This window comes from Podarcis melisellensis (genome assembly GCF_964234715.1).
Source record: "Podarcis melisellensis genome assembly, chromosome: 4".
NCBI lineage: Eukaryota > Metazoa > Chordata > Lepidosauria > Squamata > Lacertidae > Podarcis > Podarcis melisellensis.
The window spans coordinates 79156562-79176715 of record NC_138531.1 but is presented as its reverse complement, the minus strand read 5'-3'; the positions used below and the strand labels follow the sequence as shown (position 1 = coordinate 79176715).

The window sequence follows — 20154 nt, the reverse complement described above, 5'->3', positions numbered from 1 at the left end:
CGTTTCCATTTGTAACCCGCTCTGGAATTGCATTTGCAATGAAGAGAGGGTGAGAAAGGTTTTTAACATAGTCAGGAAAACATGGAGCCTGGATTTCTGCAATCCAGTCAATTCAATACCACTTACAGTCATCTCCCAGCCAAAGCAGCACAGAGCCACGCTGCACTTTGCGCCCCGGCAACCAGCACAGGAAATTCGTTTTAAACTAGGAAGCAGCAGTAACTTGTTGGGCACAGTGAACGGCCCGCGGATCGGGCGGAGGAGAAAAGGCTCGGCTGCATAACTGATACTCGCGCGCGCGCACCTATATACTCAGGGTTCTTTCTTTTTTTAAAAAAGAGGCAGTTCGTAACCACCTGAAAGGTTCTGGTGCAGTGCTGTCTGGGCAGGACTCTAGGGGCAAAAGTACAGCGCTCCACTCAGCAGAATAAGAAAGTGGCGCCCACCCCCACAACTGAGCAGAGCTGGCTTGCCACATTTTGAAATTAATGAATACACCCCCAACTAAAGAGCGCCCGCGCTATGAAGACTATGAAATTCAGAGAATAAAACTCATGCCTCCGATCTGAAACATTCCTGTTTCTAATCCAAAATATGGTTTCAGCTATCCAGGAAGAAAAGCTCTTTGTACATGTTCGAGGACACTCTTGGTTCAGTTACTGTTTCCCTTTTTCCGGGGGGCCCGGCTGTTGCTCCAAGCCAGCAGCAATTATAGCACAACCAAGCGGTGAATGTCTTGCGAATACAGTGAAGTTTATTGGGGAAGGGGACGTTGCTGTTACTACAATTGCTACTATCACCACGTTGCGCGCGCACTCACACACCTCCAGAAAGTGAAACTCCCAGGTTCTAAGCTGAAGCAAGCGCGGATTCTTATTGGGAAGGCTCCGCCCAATGGGGGCAGCCAGGCGGGCTCACGCGCCTGCCGGAGAGCCAATGGGAAAGCTTCCCGAGATGTCCTGGTCCTCGGGGCTCATCAGCCGCGGGCGCAGGTGAGTCGCACCTGTCAAAGGCTTCGCAGCGCAGCCCTGGCCTGTGCGCGGCTCGCCCCGGTGGCTCCTCCAGCCATGAACAGCGAGGACCAGTTTTACGCCTCCAGCCAGCTCTTCAAGGAGCCGTGCGCCTTTCAGAGATCCCAGCCGCAGGATTATACCCAGAGCCCCCCCGCGTGCCTGTACATGGGTAGACAGCCCCAACCGCAGCAGCAGCAGCAGCCCCCGTACCCGAGTGTTTTGGGGGCCTTGGAGCAAGGCAGCCCGCCGGACATTTCCCCCTACGAGGTGCCCCCCATCACCGACGACCCAGGCCTTTCACATCTCCATCACCACCAGCACCACCACTCTCAGCTGCCTCACTCGCACCAGGAAGCGCTCCCCTTTGCAGATGGGGCGGACTCTGGGGTGCTAGGGGAGCCCAGAGTGCACTTGCCATTCCCCTGGATGAAATCCACCAAATCCCACGCCTGGAAGGGACAGTGGGCTGGCACGGGTAAGACGCCTTCCCCTCTCTTCTCCTGGCCTCTCTCCTTCTCTCTCGATCCATGCTGAAGCAAGACGCGGCGTCTCGGTCGGGTTTATGCTTTCAACGTGGGCACGGCTCTATGCCTGACTGCCAAGTCGAAGAAATGGGCTTCCAGTCTCTCTTGGGCAAGGGTGGGGGCGAAGGATGGTGATAAGGACAACCAGCACCACCTGTGAAATAACTCGATCTCATAAATGCATTCGCAACACAACCCTATAGGGTGGCCAGGCGGGAAAGAAAACCCCATTTGGGGGTTCTTCCAAAGGGGAGCGTGCAAAAGACTGCAGTCACACTTGGTAAGGAGGTGTCGCTGAAATAAAATGTGTGTTTTATTGTGTTTTTATGTGCCGGAAGCCGCCCAGAGTGGTTGGGGAATTAATAATAATAATAATAATAATAATAATAATAATAGCCACTGAAATATACTTAACCAAGCTGGGCGTTCTACATCCCTCCCCAGGGCAGGCAGGAAATATTTCCTCTTCTGGTTGTTAAATCTTCAGAGAGTCTTGGGACACCCTAAGGACTAACAACAAACTTTCACAATAAATCTGTGAGTCTTGAAGGTGCCACAAGAATTTTGGGAGTTACTGCTACACACCAAACATATAAAACACATGGCTTTCCTCATAGAACCCTGAAAACTCTAGGCTGTTAAGAGTGCTGGGAATTGTAGCTCCGTAGACAAACTACAGTTCCCAGGATTGTGACTGTGTGTGCTTTAAAAACAGTGATTACTCAGCCTTAATGCAGCAATGCTTCTGGATGTTAAAGGTCTTCCATTTCCTGACTGGAGCTGGGGTCACTTTAATGACAACAGACCCAGTCTTGGGAATCCAGGGAGAGATTTATATTTGTATAGCATCTAGCAATCTGTATGTGATGATCTTCTTCTTCTTCTTCTTCTTCTTCTTCTTCTTCTTCTTCTTCTTCTTCTTCTTCTTCTTCTTCTTCTTGCATTTTTCATTTCAATATATTTTGCCTATGGCCAGCCTTTAAAGAAACCATTAGGCTGGATCCCTGGTTGCACTTTTCTGATGTAATTAGGAAACAACCAAGAAAGGGAGAGAACTAAGACTACAATCCTGTATTATATGTTTACCTGGAAATAGGGCCGGCCTACACATGAGGCAAGGTGAGGCGACCGCCTCAGGCGGCAGGATCCACAGGGCAGCAGGTCCCAATGTCAACCTTTCTTCCCCACTTGTTCCTGATGTAGATCTTCCCTTGCCTCTTCTTCCCTGATGTGGAAGGAGGCGCCATTTTGGGGTCCAACTCAGGTGCCAAAATGTATTGGGCCAGCCCTGTCCGGGAAACAGTTTTGTTAGATTCAAGTGGGCTTCCTTTTGAGCAGGCATGTATATATAGGATTAAATGAATCCCAGACTCAAATAGAGTATCATTAAGATTAAGGCCACTTGTAAAACAACAACAAAGGTGCCCCATTAACCTGGTCCTGCTACAATAGAAAACCTTACTACAGTGTGTGATGCCCTAGAACTACACAGCAGCCTACCAACAATAATTTATTGGGCAATTAATATTGGGGCAAAGAATTATTTCTGTAATGCCATAATCCTACACAGCAAAGAAGGCAAACACTGAATCAGCTGATCAGTTGAGAGTAAGAACTTAAAGCTGACCTTATCTAAACCGATGCTTGGTTTGCTACTGTTTTGAAAACCAACATATTTGGGAGCTAAAAGTTAGATCCAAAGCTGTGAATCACCCCACACTATGACCACTGTGCGTCAAATTCAGCTCCCTTCACTAGCAGTCCGCAAAAGTGTCTCTCCAGACAAAAGTATTCGCCCTTCATGAGACAGTTTCTCGTTTTTGCTCACAGAGCTCCTGGAAAAAGTGGCAAGAATATGTCTTATTATTAAGACATATTATTAAGTCCGTGAAACTTACTTTTGTCTTACATGTATTATTAAGACATACTTGGCGGGGGGGGGGGGGTTGCCTCAATCTTAATCAAATCCTTACTGGTTCTTGGGAATTGAGGACAGCATTTCAGCAAAATTTAAAATGGATTCGGGTTTTTTCTTTTATGTTCCGATTCTCTTGAGGCAGGTGGAGAAATCAGTGATCTTACTCCACTTTAACCCCGCTAAGACAGCCAAGCCACTATGTCTGGATTTAAAGTAGTCTAGTAATCATTTTAGAAAACTTGCTTTGATAAGCATTTCTACGTGTTCTCCAAAAAGGAGAGAAAGAGAAAGAAGAAGTGTAAAGGGAAAATTATTTTCCATTTAAATAATTTTGATTCCAAATGCCTTGGTCGGAGATCTTGCATTTTTATGCAGGAGGCGCGTTTCCTGGTCCGGCGTTTGCTCCAGTTATAACAGGATCTAAACCAGAGCGTGCCAACTAATTTCCTTCACTTAGCCTACAGTAGTTACCTTCACGGGGAGCAAAGAGAATTGGGAACGATAAATTGCCAGAAACCATTTCCATAAAGATTTGCAAGCGGAACCCTGGAAAGGCAATCCACGGAACCGTTCAGCTGTTGCCTCTTGACTTAAGCCAAGTGGAAACTGATTCTGCACTCCAGTAGTAATCGAGCCCCACTGACGTCCGTGGAACTTTTGCATTAATGCGCTGAGGATTAGACTCTTGTTGGTGGCGAAATTGTTTCCTTCACAGTGTAATCCTCTGCACGTTTAGTCGGAGGTATTAGTCTGGTGCCTATTCCCAGGAAAGTGCAAATAGAAATTGCAGTTTAAACCGATTTATTCTCAGTGTCGCCGACAGGACCAAACCGGATTTAGACGGTTTGTTGTGGACGGGGCCTTATACCGAAACCGATGAGAGGGGCTGCCCGCAACTTATGCGTATCGATATGGAATTAAATTCTATTGATTTTTACAGGGATTGGTATCATTAGCACATTTACTAGGGAGTAAGCTCCGTTGAACACCATGGGCCTTGCTTCCTAGCTGTCAGGCGTAACCTTGCGCTGTTAATTTTGGCGACAAGTCTTAACTGGCTTCAGGATCGGGCTCCAGAGCCCCAGCAGGATGGCTCTGCCCAAGGACTCTTGAAGCGCAACTTGCTCTGCTCGAAGTGCGTAGGGCCCGCCTGCCCCGTTGCACCCTAACAAGTGACGCTTTCTGGGCACCAGTTCTACGCACGCGTTTGGGAACAGATTCAGCATAGTTTAAAGCTGCAATCCTCTATTCAGTGACTTCCACTGAATCCAGTGGGGCTTATTTCCAATGTCCATGATCGATCTTCCTTCGGAATGTACTTCCAAAGGCGATTAGAAGAGATTCAGGAGTCACACTCTGAATCTAAACTTATTGACTTGAGAATAAGGCCCAGATGTTTCCACAGAACTCTTAACAATAAAATATGGTACAAAAGAAATGTCCCCGCTGGAAAGCATGTCCGTATTTTAGTATGATACAAAAAACAACAACAAACATTGCGTCTATATTTAAAGTTTACACATTGTTAGGAATCCAGAAAGGGAGATCTGACAGCGGGAAGACGCCTTCCTTTGACAGCCTATTTATCCAGGTGACCACCCTTCATCTTACCTCAGAGATGCCCTGGCTGTTTTAGTGCTTTCGATGTGGAGGGATCTGTACAGTCCCTTCCGCAGCTTTGAATTGTGTCTAGTTGGGTTATCTTGAGCCGTACGCACACTGAATAAATAATATAAATAATATATATTCTGGCACCTCGCTCTTAAACGAGTATATTTGGGAAAGAACCCACGGCTTCTAGTGGAAATCACAGGCGTTCTTAGCCTTTTCTCATTAGAAGAGATCCCTGCGCCATTGCCATTAACTACCTACAACCATTAAGGCATGAGCCCTAAGAACCCCCTTATACTTTGAAATAAATATAATTTAAATCCATGAGGTCCCCCTCTCCCATTTATATTGCGTTAGGATCTATGTAAACCCCTACAAAGCTGCAGCCCCGTACAATTAGATGGGAATGCCTGTTGACCGGCGTGGGGCTTGCTTCTGAGTTAACGCATCCATAAACTCGCACATTAAATTCGATTGTAACAACTCCCTGATTCCCAAAACAAAAGTGTTGTTTTGAGCCACTATACAAGGTTCCTCTACTTCCATTGTCTGAGGCAATGTGTCTCTGAATGACAGCTGCTGGGAATCGCTCCTGGGGGTTTTGCTCGCGGGCTTTCCATGGACATCTGGTTGGCCAGAGTGAGCCTCTGGCCTGATCCATCAGAGCTCTCCGGATGTTGTTACAGAATCATTGTGTGTCCTTGCTGTTGCCAACCGCCAGGCCTTGTCTACTCAATTCCATATTTTCAGAGATGCCTGAGGCGGCAGCCCTATACACACTTTCCTAGGAGTAAGCCCCCTTGAGCTCAGCTTATTTCTGAGTAAACCTGCATAGAGTTGTACTATAAGAGTCTTATGGCACAAATAGATGTTTTGTAGCGTTCTGTTCTGAGCCTCATTTTGTCAGATGCGCGTGTATAATTTTCTCTCACTCTCCCCACTTCTCCAAATATATTACGTTTCATACATCTAATGAAATGAACCCTCGTCAGCGAAAGCTTATGCCTCAATAATTCTGTTGTTCCTGAAGGGAACCACAAGCTTCTCTTATTACATCTCATTTTATTTCTACTATTTTTAATTCCACTCTGATTTCACACGGGTTTACAAATTGGAACGACGTCAATATTTACGGACCTATCCGTTTTGTTAGCTTCCAGCTTTTCTCTCTTTCGTTACCCATCCCCCATTTCGCTGTTTTCCAGCGACATGATCTGGTCAGTGGCCACAAGAGAAAGTCTATTTGTTACCCCTCTTAAGAACTTTATAGGGATCCCCCTGCCCCCATGTCTGCTATCTGGTGGAACAAAGCCCTTAATGCAATATTTGCAGAAAGGCGTGACCTGGAGCGCGCAAGGCGCAGGGCCGATAACATTGTGCAGCCAGACACAGCTTGTTCCCCCAACTGCCCTTCCTTGATCACCACGGCAAAGAAAACTACAACTTCTTGATCCTCCTCCCTCTCTCCCGTTCCCTCTGGAGAAATGAATAGTAGGTTGGGGAAAGATGGTAATTTAGCATGAGCCTAATAAAATAATCCGGAGTCTGAGCCAAGGACGTTCTCCGGAGCTGAAGCCCAAGCCTAACCACCTAGGCTTGAGTCAACGGGTCAAGACTCTTATAGTGCAATCCTATTCATGTTTACACAGAAGTAAGCGTCATTGAGTTCAATGGGGCAGATCTCCAGGTAAGTGCGTACAGATTTGTTGCATAAGGCTGCAATCCAACAGATTCTTCCTCGGGACCAAGTTTCCTCGATTTCAGTAGGATTTGCCACCTCTGTAAAATAGATTGAAGACTTTTCAAAGGAGGTTCTGAATTAAGGCTGAAAGCCCATGTTCACTTACTTCGAAGCAAGCGCTCTCTCCATCTAAACAGCGCTGGGAACAAAAAGCTGTCTGTTTTATCCCCAAACAGTAACACTAACTCGGAGACAATCGGGTGGGCCCGAAATCCTTAACTTTTCCATTTTAGACACTCCTCATGAAAAGAAAATACGAGATCTTCCCGAGTGCTCCGCGCCCGGTATGCGCGTAATTCTGCAGTTTCTTTAGACGGTATATACTTAATTACACAACCTTATCCTCAAGAGATTCCTAATGGGAAAGAACGATTTGTGATCTACCCTTCCCCACCGGCTAAAAGGCTGGGATGTGTGTGAGGGGATCTAACAGAGTTGTCGCTATATTAGGCTGAATCAGAGGGATGTTTTCTGGCAGCAATTGCCCTCGAAATCTATGGAGCTCCTACCCGTTTCAAGCATTTGCACGCTGAGTTTTCGCTCCAAATGCCACTGAAAGCAGCGTAGAAAACCTGGGTGCAGACTTAACCATGTCTACTTAGAAGTAAGTCCCATCGAATTCCCAGGTAAGTGGGGCTAGGATTGCAGCTTAAACAGCCTTCAGCTGGGATCAGTCCAGAGCTCGTTCCAACCCCTGCGCATTGCTAAGGCGGTGTGCACAGTCCTGAAGCGCGCTCCCACCGCTGGTTCGGGAAGCGGTGTGTATGGACAGTGTTAGCCACAAACCATATCTCTCCTGTTGTTCCTTGGGAAATACTGCGTTTTGATGCATTTTCCTCCAAAGCAGCTTCCATCCAAATAGAGAAAAGGAACGGACTAGTTGTGTTTTAAGCATGTAATGTGTAGTCAGCGTAAGATAATGCGTAAAGACACAAACACAGTATTATTGCTCAGTGAGACGTGCTAGGCGCTAGACGTGCCCTATGCATTTAACGTGGATATAATTTTGTATGTTGGGGGGAGGGGAACGTGTGTGTACCTATATCTGCCTCTCTCATAATAATATTTTAAAGCAATTATATCTCCCCTTTCCCACCAAGGGCAGGACCCAAAGACGCACATCAGGTGCACATACTGACTTGTCCAAGCCCAAGAAGATTCTGGATAATTCCCCTTTGTAGTGCAGTCCATATCATATCAAAAAGTGCTTTTCCATTTTTCCTCATTTTCAATACATTCGTCACACAGCATGGGGGACTGCTTTTTGGAGGAGAAACGTGAGCTTCAGATCTCTCTTGGGCATGAGAATCTTGCCACATGGTTCTTTGAATCCAACTCAAGGTCTTGAGGGCGGCTAAAAACTAAGATGAAGCAATATAATCCATATGTCTCACAGTAAAGCTGACACACAAACCAGCCTACAAAGTAGATGTTATTTCAAAGTAGGAGGTGTTTCAAGGTATATTTCGTATACAATAGAAATCATTCTTTTTGTTTTCAGTAGTCCTGTTAAAGCTGAAATGAATGTGCCTATGAAAATTCTATCCTGGAATTGTTAACATTTAATACACTCTGGGTGTTGACCAAATATAAAATATTTTATATTTGCTCCTTTTTGGAATGCAGTAACCATTTCTCATTTGACAACATTTGATGATTTGGCTGCAGTTGAGGTTCACATTTGATGGCTGACAAAGGACACCCACACCCATACAAAAAAAATTAAGGAATTGCCAATAAGCACAAATTCAAAGGCCCAAACATCACATTTCAAACATAAATTTGAATTCTAAAGTTATCTTTTTTCCATTCAAAACCTGAGTGGCAAAACCGGACTCATTGGAAGCCGTTGTTGAATATTCATTTCAGATCCAGCCCAGCTACTTTTTACTGGATTGAAAATCTGCTTCACTTTCACTGGATCTGGAGATACTTTATAAATGAAAGCAAAATGCAAGTTGTATAGTGCAATCCTTTTTTAAAAAAACACAAGTCAGAGTTCTGCGCATTTATTAACAACAGAAGTCAACCCATAAAGTGGTGTGAGCAATTCATTAATGCCCTCATCCAAGAACCAAAATACTGATTTTTCAGGTATACACATTAAATTATTCAGACAACATGGTTAAGACAGGAAATATCTAGGGCTTCCTTCAGACTTAAGGGTGCAGTCCTGATAAGGAAGTTCCACTGAGTTTGATAGGGCCTGCTCACAAATAGGTCTGCTTAGCAGACTACAGTCTTTTAAAATCAACTTAGAAAACATCCCAAATTAAAATAATAATGCCTTTTTGCTTTTTAAAAAAAGTAAAGTAAATTATTTTATTTACAAAAACCACAGATGACAAGCGTTTTCCTAGACAAAATATCCCTGATTATACCTCTTCCAAGATGGTCCCTACTGAGATGTATAAGGTGATATGCAACATTAGTCATACTCAGAACAGACTCATTGCAATCAATGAATGATATGATTGGGTATCATCCATATTGCACATCTAAAAACGCAGTATGCCTTCCCCTTCAAAATCTATAAATTCCTCATCCTATGCATCTCTACTCAAAAACAAGCCCAACTGAGTTAAATAAGACTTGTTCTCGGGAAGAGGGGGTTATTGGGTTGTTGTTATTTTGATGATGTATTTTGTGGTTTTATATTGTGATTTTATCTTGTGAACCACCCTGAGACCTACAAGTATAGAGTGGTATACAAATAATAATAATAATAATAATAATAATAATAATAATAATAATATCTCAGCGATCCTTCTGAGCAGACATAAACAGAACTGAATGGGTAATTGAGGCAAACATTCTATCCATTGACTGAAATTTATTTCATGCTTCCTAATAAATATTATATAATGATATGTTGACTGCAAATAAAGAGAGTAAATATTATAGGTAAATAAGTGAATGGCATAACAGATTCATTTATGGCTGTTTAGTCACTCACTTATTTACATATTGTATAATTTAGTGTTTGACAATATCCTTTGAAGATCCTGTGCTTCTTGCCTGCAGGACTGTGCAGGTGCTTTCCAACCATCGTACCGGAGTTCCTAAAATCATAACCCCATTTTGCTTTGCTTTCTTTTTCTTTATCTTTTTCTGGACCAGGAGTCTGATCCTTGCTTAACTGAAAACATCTTCAAGAAAATAGTGGGACTAATTTCTACCTAAAATATTTAAAATCAAAGGACTAAACTGTTCATAAATCTAAAAGTACCAGAGATTAGTGGATTTAGCATTGGGGTGTGATTTTCTTTTAAAAGCCCCAGTATATTGCATATGTTGTGATGGCAACTCAGGTGCCAGTTCTGAACTGCAGGTCCTGTATTGAGCTGGGAGTTCGACTAGAGTTACTTAAAGGACAACTCCTAAAGAATCCTGGTTTAAGGGTGCTGGGAATTATAGTTGTGAGAGGCATAAACTTGAGTTCCCAGGATTCTTATTTTTTGGGTAGGGGAGCTATGTGCTTTGAATGAGCTTTAGATGTATGACGTGCATGTGACTAGCCTTCTCTAACCTGGTGCATCTCCAGACATTTTTGGAGAATATCAGAAACTGCTGGGAGTTGTAATCCAAGACATCTGCAGTCCACTAGGCTTGGTAAAGGCTGAACTAGATGACCCCTGATATACCAACTCCATGATTCTGTGATTTCTTGAGCTGATGTGCATATACAAGAAAGGTAACAAACATGTCAATAAGTCATTAGACAAAGCTTTCAACAACAACATGTTGAGCACTCCCAAAAGGTATCAAAGTGGGGGAGACATAGTGATGGACAGAAGGGAACTGGGGGCTAAGGAAGAAGTATCCGAGGGTGGGTGGAAGACGTGATTAATCAGCTGCAGCTTTTCCAGCATTTATCTCCACAGCATGAAAAGTTTTAGCTTTATCTGTTCAAAGTGGCAGCTTTATGTGTGTATCTATGTGAAGAATAGAACTGTTAAAAGAATACATGCAAAGCTAAGAAGTTGTACTCAAGCGCATTGCTATCCTCTGTGGTTTTGGAACATTTCAGACCAAGGACCTGCTTCCAGCTTTGCTCATGCATGATATGTAGGGGAACCCATGGAGATGCACACTTCCCATCCAAAGCAACTTGAATGATGCAATTCATTCATCAACTAAAGCAGGGTATCCCAAACTTCTGTCTCCAGCTGTTTTGGACTACAATTCCCATCATCCCTGACCACTGGTCCTGCTAGCTAGGGATGATGGGAATTGCAGTCCAAAAACAGCTGGACAACCAAGTTTGGGAAACCCTGAACTAAAGCAATGGAAGGAAAAGCCAGAGGTATGGAGCATTTTCTGGTGCAAACTGAAACAGGTTGGCCGAGTAGCATGCCAAGGTGGTTAGACTATCAGCCTCGGAATTAACGCTCGATACTGAACGATAGTAAACCAGGAGCAAGCAAGGGTTCCCCATAAGAAACGCCTAAAAGATTTGCTGCTGATGGATCCTCCTGATGTCCACTGCATTATGCGGCAATCTTAAACACATTTACTTCGCAGCAAGTCCCTACTGAACACAGCGGGACTTACTTCGGAGGAAATGTGCATTGAATTGCAGGATTAGCCGCCCCAATTGGAGTTGAAATGAAAAAGCTCACAAAAACTTGAGTCTTTTTGAAATTCTCTTTTCAGCTTTCAGGGATATTTGGAGGGAGAATTTAAGTATTTTCCAAGAAAATGCTTTTGCAATTTGTATCGCTATGAGCAGTTGGATCAGCAAAAGTTAGTATCGACGTTCCATTGAAATTGATAGACTTTTGGCTGAATTGACGCTTGCCTGAAGGCAATGACGCTTTAATATGCCAAACGGCATATTAAAATAATGTATATAGTTTTCACGTATGATGACTGGAAGGACCTTTCAAACAGGATATCAATTTCCATTACACGTAGAAGGGAATTACCGTCCTCCTCACTTCGGTTCCACATTGGGTATGGGGTTACCCTGAGAGGATGTGAACAAGCTCATACATGCTTGCCCGCTCTTTCAAGATCAAGTCAAACTGGATTTCTTGCAAATTAGATTGGCTATCAGTCCAATCCTGGACACCCTACTCTGGCAGAAAGTCCAATCGATCTTGGGCGGGGAGGGATAGCTTTGCCATGTTGTTTTATCTGTTCTTGGACCTTACAACAATTCAACTACAGATAAGCAAATAGGATGCTAATATACTTAATTTGGATTTAAAAAAAAACAAAAAACAAAACACCACTGGTTTTAACAGAATTTGATATCATAGGAAAGAGCCCTGTGATCTTGAGTTCTATGGAGCTTACTTCTGAGTAGCCAGGTTTACGATTGCATGGCAAGCTTGTTTTCTCCAGAAACAACATCTGAGTCCGCCTTCGGTTCTTGCGGATCTTAGAAGGTAAGCGGAATATTCCTACCTATTGTCTCGGAGGCCAAATTTAGAAGCCTAATGTTACCAGAAGCACCGTCCTAGGGCAGGATCTGGCCGAACTGAAGCGCTTTAGAAATCTCGTGCATTGTGGGAGGAGATGAGAAGTCGGTTTCTACGAAAGTTAAGCAGGAAATAAATGCCTATTAAATGGATCTTACCCCCACGTAAGCGTAATATTGTGCAGCCTTACGCATGGGCTTAATTTCACTGTTGAGCCGCGCAGCCCGATCCTGGTGGCTCTTATACGGAGATCCTTTGCATGTTTACTCGGAAGTAAATCCCAGCAAGTTCGGTGCCGGGCATGCTCTTTAACGCTCCTGTTGGAGTGCAGCTTTATAAGTGCACAACTTTGGCTGAACAGCCTCTATTGAAAGCGATTCCCACAATACGTATAACATTAGGAGACTTAGGTGAAGTGGGGGCTTAATCCCAAGTAGGTATGTGCACAAAATCTTAGAATGGTGGGGCCCTATCCTAAGCCAATTGATTGGTATTAAATTATTTTAAAAGTTAAAAAGATTGGGTTTATTATATATCAAGATTCAATAGATCAACAGTCAATCAAATCCAATTTCAGCTGTTTAAAAGATCCCAGAATAAGGAAATCAAAACGTTTCTTGCGAACCACCACTACCGTAAGATTGATGAGACTTTTTGCCAGGGTAAAGTGGATTAGATTGGCAACCGATTTACTGTATATGCAAGAAATCCAGTTTAATGATAGTAGAATCCCGTGGAATCCCACTCGCCATCCCAGTCAAGAAAAAAAATCCAAACAAACAAGTTTTGAGGTGATGGTCTGTTTCCACGGCTATATAAACAATTAATCTCTTAAAATTAATAAACTGCACACCCGAACTGTGAAGCTAAAGAACTAGAGAAATGCTGGGATCAATTAATCCGTTAGAATAAGGACGAAATCAATGTTACTTAGGCTGTAATCCTCACCCAGTTCCAATGTTGGGAAGTGGCTTAAAGTTTATTGATTTGTTTAGGTAACGTAAAAGCTCTGCTAATATTATTAGTTGATATGGGAGAGGAAATTGCGGGTTATTCATAGCTTTTTTTCTGTGTTGCGAAGTAATTTTCCTATATACCTGAAAGATGGCAACGGGAATGTGTGTGGAATTATCCTATGACAAAATAATGAAAATTTGGGCATTCTTAAACGTCATTGATTTCAATGAACACAAGCTTCCCTTTTTATGTCCCACGAATTTCATTGATAGGAACTTGGAGCGGGGGGGCATAACACTCCAGATTTTCTAAACATAGCAGTAAAAATAGTATTTACTAGCTATTAGAGTTGAAATGTCAAAATCAGAATCCGTTTGTTTTCGCTTATAGTTTTTGCTGTGCGGTATTGGCTTTATTGTATAGTTATCTGGAAAACTTGTCCTCCTCTGAGAGGTTTGATGAATATAATTAATTAACTGGATGGCTGAATAAATTGACGGTTGGTGATTTCAGTGTGGGTTGCATTAGAAACTGGAAATACCTTCCTTAGGAAGAACCCGCTCCCCAAATCTTGAAAGGACCTAGAAATCTAGCTGCAGCGAAAATTACTCCAGACCTCTGTCAAGTAGGGAAATATTGCGTTCGATGTTCTCGGTACTGAGAACAGCTAATTCTTGAAGGTCCTCACCTGCATCTCACGGGCGCCCCACGAATTTCTTAACAAGACAAAAACACATCTTAGGGACCCGATCTGTTCACGACTTTGGTATTGATTTGGTTTTATTTACTGTGATGATTTTCGGCTGTAATTTTAAAAAGGAGGCGAAGAGTTGACGTTCAGAAAAGTTTAGCCCCCACCCGCCCACACGAGACAAATTTTCAAGTATATTGAAAGTTACTTTTTAGTAGTACAGCACAGAAGGACGCAAATGCGCGGGCTGCTTAACTCTGTTTTTTAAAAATGGACCGTTCCAAGTTTGCGTCTCAGTGCGCAATCCTATGCGCATTTCACCAGGAGTAACGCCTACTACACTGTTCAGTGGGGATTATCCCAGACATCAGTATTACAGCCCTTGAGTACTTAATTCAATTTTTGCAGCCCCATCAGGTATTTTTCAACTCCTGGGCTTTCTTTGCTCGCAAACGACCCCATCTCCAATTTGCTCTACGCGTGTTAGAGACGATTCAGCCAACCTGAATCTTAGTGTAGCTGATGGGTTGTATTGTGCTGTGGGCAGAATGCAGCCAGCCCAAACTGTAGGCAGAGCCCAAGCCGGTGACAGGCAGAGGCAACACTTTCTAGGTTTATCCCCGTTTTAATTCCGGTTGAGTTTTATAAGAGGGATACTGAGACTAAGAAAAAGGAAGCGGACAGGTAGTGCCCCCTGAACCTCTCCAAAGACTGGTTGCAGGTAAGAAGGCAGACAGGTGGGGGCTGGGTTGGGGTTGATGGGGTGATGCCCCACTTGCCCTAATGGACCAGCTGCTGACATTTCCTTTCCACAAAGAGTCCTGGGAATTGTAGTTCACCCCTCACGGAGCTACAATTATCAGCGCCCTTTGCAAACTATAGTTCGAAGGGGTTTTTTTGGTGTGTGATTTAAATGTGCTTTGAATGTACGGTGTAAACATTGTTGTGGGCCCTTGTGCAAAACGTTTTGGTTCTTTTGGGAGACGGGCTTCTAATTTAGCTTGGATTTCACAGCGGTATCCAATTACATGCCTTTTGACTGGAATTGAAACATTATGATGCGAAGAAGAAACTTAATTCCGTCTCTTTGGAGTGTATATAAATGACAGGTGAATCTTTATGCGTAATATGGCTTGACATGACAAAGTTGCATTAGAATATTCCAAACCAATCCAAAGAATTTTATTGTACTAGCCATTGGCCATGACAAATCTGAATCAAAAATAGGTAAAGGTAAAGGTACCCCTGCCCGTACGGGCCAGTCTTGACAGACTCTGGGGTTGTGCGCCCATCTCACTTAAGAGGCCAGGGGCCAGCGCTGTCCGGAGACACTTCCGGGTCACATGGCCAGTGTGACATCGCTGCTCTGGCGAGCCAGAGCCGCACACGGAAACGCCGTTTACCTTCCCGCTGGTAAGCGGTCCCTATTTATCTACTTGCACCCAGAGGTGCTTTCGAACTGCTAGGTTGGCAGGCGCTGGGACCGAGCAGCGGGAGCGCACCCCGCAGCAGGGATTCGAACCGCCGACCTTTCGATCAGCAAGTCCTAGGCGCTGAGGCTTTAACCCACAGCGCCACCTGTGTCCCATAAATCAAAATCAAAAAATCAAAAATAAATACAAGCAAAAATAAATACAAGCAAAAAGAGAGTCGTGCCACCAGTAATGGTCTTTGTTTAGATCTCTGCGTCTCCCTTACAGTTCACTGCTATATTTTCTGCAGTCTTCTTTCTGATGTTTTTGGACCCAAAGCAAAACGGACAATTTTATGAGTCACTGAAGGGTTTACATCGTTAAGAAGTCATAGGACCGTCTCTGCCGTGGAGAGTATTAGAATATTGCGAGAATTTAATTTTTTCACTTTAATAACTTCCAGCTTTTTCGAAGAATGTTAAGTTTTTCTACTCAGAGGCTGGAGAGAGAAAGGAGAGGACGAATTTTATACACACACACACACACACTGTTGCATATGACAAAATTTTCGTGTATGATAACTTAATAGCATTTGTGGTTTGGTGAGTCCTGGAGACACCACGCTTTCTGAACACCCTAGATGGCCACCTGAGGAAGAAGCTGCCTTCTACTGAGCTAATTCATTGGTCCAGCTAGCTGAGTATTGTCCAAACTGACTGGCAGCGACTCTCCAGGGTTCCGGACAAGAGTCTCTCTCTCAGGCCTAACATGAAGATACTGTACTGGGAACTGAACGTCGGACCTTACGCCTTAGCTACGGCCCTTCCCCAAAGACCAACCATTATATTCCCATTTCTTTCCGGTATAGTTCAAGTTGCTAATCCCTTTCTTCCAGATTCAAAATTCTTCCTGGCTCCTTCCTGGTTTTATTCAGTTTCGGGTCGGCGTGCTTCAAACGCTGTCGGTCACGTTTGTGCTTGGTGGAGGCAAATTTTAAGGACCGAATGAGTGCTTTAACATAAAGCAGAGAGAGAACCCTATCTACGGTTTTACTGAAACAGAAAACGAAACAAACGATATTTTAAATGGCTTTTCTATCGGTTTATTTATTCGGTCCTTTTAGGTAACATGCCACAGGAAAGCATGACAATTAAAACATTCCCAGACAGGTTAGAATATTGTTATAGAATTAAAATCCGCAACAAAACGCTTTAAAACGACCGAAGTACAGCATGCGCGAAAAATCATTCCTCTCAAAGGTTGGGTGATGTTGGCGGTGGAATCAAGGTCTTACCTGTCAGCAAAACTCTTATTTAAGAGTCCGGGCAGATTGCATTTGAAGGGGAAGGCAGGTCCATAGCCTGGGGGTCTGGATCAAGGACGACCTCGGGTTCCCAGTAAGGAAGGCAGTTTCAGAAGAGCATCCGCATCAATGCGTAGGCTGGTACATATGAGAAAAGGAGCCTTCTGTTCATTACATTTATTTCACGCTTCCTTGTTTATTTCATGCATCTAGACTGAAGTTTTAACGATAGGCTTTATTTAGATCAGGGTTTCCAAACTTTTGTCTCCAGCTGTTTTGGGACTACAACTCCTATCATCCCTAGCTTACAGGACCAGTGGTCAAGGATGATGGGAAATGTAGTCCAAAAACAGCTAGAGACGCAAGTTTGGGAAACCCTGATATAGAGCAAAAACCGTAGCTCAGAGGTAGGAGTGTTTGCTTTGGATGAAGAAGGTCCGAGGTCAGAATCAGGCTCCTGTCTGGAACCCTGGAAATCCTGAGTTTTGAGTCATAGAGTTGTTGTGTTGGAAGGGGCCACGTAGATCATATAGTCCAAACCCTTGCGATCATGCAGGGATCTCTTTGCCCAACGTGAGGCTCGATTACAGACCCTGAGATTAAGAAGTCTCATGCTCTACCAACTAAGCTATCTAGTCTGACCCCGTGCGGTGCAGGAATCTCAACCAAATCAACACAGATCAGGTTGCTAGACATTTCCTTGCTATCCTAGGAACAGCTGATTTTGGTTTCTTTATAAAACAAAGAAAAGCGCCTTCCCGAAGATAGAGGGCCACGAGGATTTTAGATCTATCACCTTTTTAACTCTGTTCTGTGCTTGGTTAACAGTGTTTCCCAAACTTGGGTCTCCAGTTGTTTTAGGACTATAATTCCCATCATCCCTGACCACTGGTCCAGCTAGCTAGGGATGATGGGAGTTTTAGTCCCAGTTGGAGTCCCAAGTTTGGGAAACCCTGGCTTAGAAGAAAAGTTAGAACCAGGTCGTCGCCTCCTCAAGGTTCTAGTCCTCACGAGCCATCCATGGCAACGCCCTCCTCGCGGTGCCTCCCTCTGGGTCGATTATTCTCATTGATCTGTTCCTCTTCCTAGGGGGCTCTTTCGTGGTGGAGCAGGAGGAGAATAAGCGCACGAGGACCGCCTACACGCGGGCGCAGCTGCTGGAGCTGGAGAAGGAGTTCCTCTTCAACAAGTACATCTCGCGGCCTCGCCGGGTGGAGCTGGCCGTCCTGCTGAACTTGACCGAGAGGCACATCAAGATCTGGTTCCAGAACCGGCGGATGAAGTGGAAGAAGGAGGAGGACAAGAAGCGAGGCGCCGGCGGAGGAGGGAGCAGCCAGGAGCCCGAGCAAGACTGCGCCGTGTCGTCGGGGGAACTGGCCGGGAAAGAGCAGGGCGAAGAGGAGCGCTCGGCGCCCAGCTTGCTTCCGGTGGAACTGCTCCCCTCCAGCCCCGACGCCTCGCCCAGGCGGCAGCAGGACGCACGGTGAAGGAAGCCCAGGCTCCGGAGCCTGCGGGAAAGCAGATGTGGCAACCTGTCTTGGACGTCTGTCACCGCCGTCCCACAAGATAAGCCCTCAGAGGTCTCTGGTCCTATCTCGTCCGAAGGGACAACCTGGTGCCCTCAAGGTGTCACTGTGGACTACAACTCCCATCAACTCTAGCCACCCTGATGCCTTCGAGATGTTCTGGACTGTGAGCCCTAAGTCAACTTGATGCCCTCTAGATGTGGACTGCAACTCCCATCACCACTAGCGGTATCACCAACATTCCCAACAAAGGGATGATGGGAGTTGTAGTCCACAACATCTCCAGGGGACCTGCTGTAGACTACAGCATCCCTGGGCGGGGGCGGGCACAAAAAGAAGGAAACTCTCAGGTGTGGGGACCGGGGGACCCTCCAGGTGTTGCTACAACTCCCAAAATCCCTGACCATTTGGTCATATTGGCCGGAGCTCTTGGGATCTGGAGTCAAAGGTTCCCTGCCCCATGACCTAAGGAAAGAGGGGAGGGAGGAAAACATGAGTATTTTCCCCTTCAAGTCTTTAGTGTCTTGTTTCTTTTTTTTTAAAAAAAAAGCAATCTCAATTAAGAAGCCTTTTTTTAACGTGCTTGTTTAAAATGTTTTTGAAAATTGGATATTTAAGTGATTATTCTATATTAATAAATATTCAGACATTAGGGGGAAATTATGTAGGTGTAAGTATAAGGTCATCCTTTAGACTCCTTGCATTAGGATGGACTTGGGAATATCATTCCTTGGTAAACAAGGAAGACACGAAACGTGTTTGGTGACTGGAGTATGGGGCTCACTGGAGGAAAGATGGACGGAAATGTAGTGAATGGGGAGTACACACAGCGAGATATTTTTTTCAGTCCAGCAGCCTGCAATAACTGTTACAGGATTGCAGCATTAACAATGTATGTACCTAGAAAGGTGCTTTCAAGTGATTTAGAATGTTGGCCCATCTATATTATTCAAGCAAGCCTTTCTTGGAGATGCCCAGGGACTGAACCTGAAATCTTCTGCATGCAACACAGATGCATGAATGCTTAGTTGAGGTCCTTCCTGTAGGAATGTTCAGGGATGCAGGAAAGGATATATTGCTTGATTATAGCCTTTCCAACTTGAGTAAACAAGTTCACAATTTAGCAGAGTAACATTCCCCTTTTTAAACTTGCAGCGGATGCGTTTGCTCAGGCTCGCTAAAGCCTCTGTAATAACAGTTCTGGTATTTCCCCCTTATTCCCTCATAAAAGATAAGACACAGTCTTCTATAAAAGTATAAAAAGAGTTTACTCATATTCTGTTCACAATCGGATCCCAGAAGGCAGACTTAGCTTAGACATACACCTGGAAACTCATAGTCTCATAAGGAGACTGTCCCTCTGTCCTCTCTCGGCTGGAAGCCAAGAGGGCATCTTTGGCTAAGCAAATGTTGCTTCTTCGATGCATGTAGTAAAAAGGAGAGAGATATGGCTGCCCTGCCCTGTGCTTTTGTCGCTACCTGCACAGGTGAGGCCACGCCCACCTCTAGTCACATGCAGAGGAAGTCTGTCACAGCCCAGAAGGAAACAGGAAGTTTACCTGCTGGCTGGACAACCATCTCTCCCCATGTGTAAACATGTTCACTCTAGGAATGTTGTACTTGACTGCTCTTGTGTTTCACACCCCACACTTCCTTCCTCATTCAGCAGTAAAATCGGATGCCATAAACAATACTGGATCCTAAACATGCCTACCTGAAAGGAAATCTCATTGGGTTTACTTTCCTGCGAGTATGTTCAGGCTATAATCCCATGCCCTCTAACCTGGGAGTAAGCGCCACTCAGTACAATAGGAGACACTTCTGAGTAGTGCTAAAAGGTTTCCAAACATATGCATATTTACTAAGGAAAGGAGGTCCCAGCATGCAATGGGGCTCAGTCCAAAGTCAGTGTGCTTTTTAGCCATAAAAGCATACATAGGTCTATCTTGTCCGAAATGCTATGTTCCACAGCAGCTAATAGAAACCTCAGGGAAGCCCACAAACAGGGCATGCATGCAGTATCTAGCTCACT

At 44.4% G+C, this 20154-nt stretch overlaps 1 protein-coding gene across 1 annotated transcript; it reads left to right on the top strand.

The window, feature by feature from the left end:
* The first annotated feature begins 1011 nt into the window (after positions 1-1011).
* PDX1 (pancreatic and duodenal homeobox 1) lies at positions 1012-18926 on the top strand. Its single transcript, XM_081909449.1, has 2 exons — positions 1012-1488; positions 17686-18926. The coding sequence occupies exons 1-2, from the start codon at positions 1068-1070 to the stop codon at positions 18081-18083; spliced, it is 819 nt and encodes a 272-aa protein (XP_081765575.1). The 5' UTR covers positions 1012-1067; the 3' UTR covers positions 18084-18926.
* The last annotated feature ends 1228 nt before the right edge of the window (positions 18927-20154 follow it).

Coding starts and splice junctions, on each gene's coding strand:
- PDX1 (XM_081909449.1), top strand. CDS start 1,068: ATGAACAGCGAGGACCAGTTTTACGCCTCCAGCCAGCTCTTCAAGGAG. Junction 1,489..17,685: donor GGGACAGTGGGCTGGCACGG/GTAAGACGCCTT, acceptor TCCTCTTCCTAG/GGGGCTCTTTCGTGGTGGAG.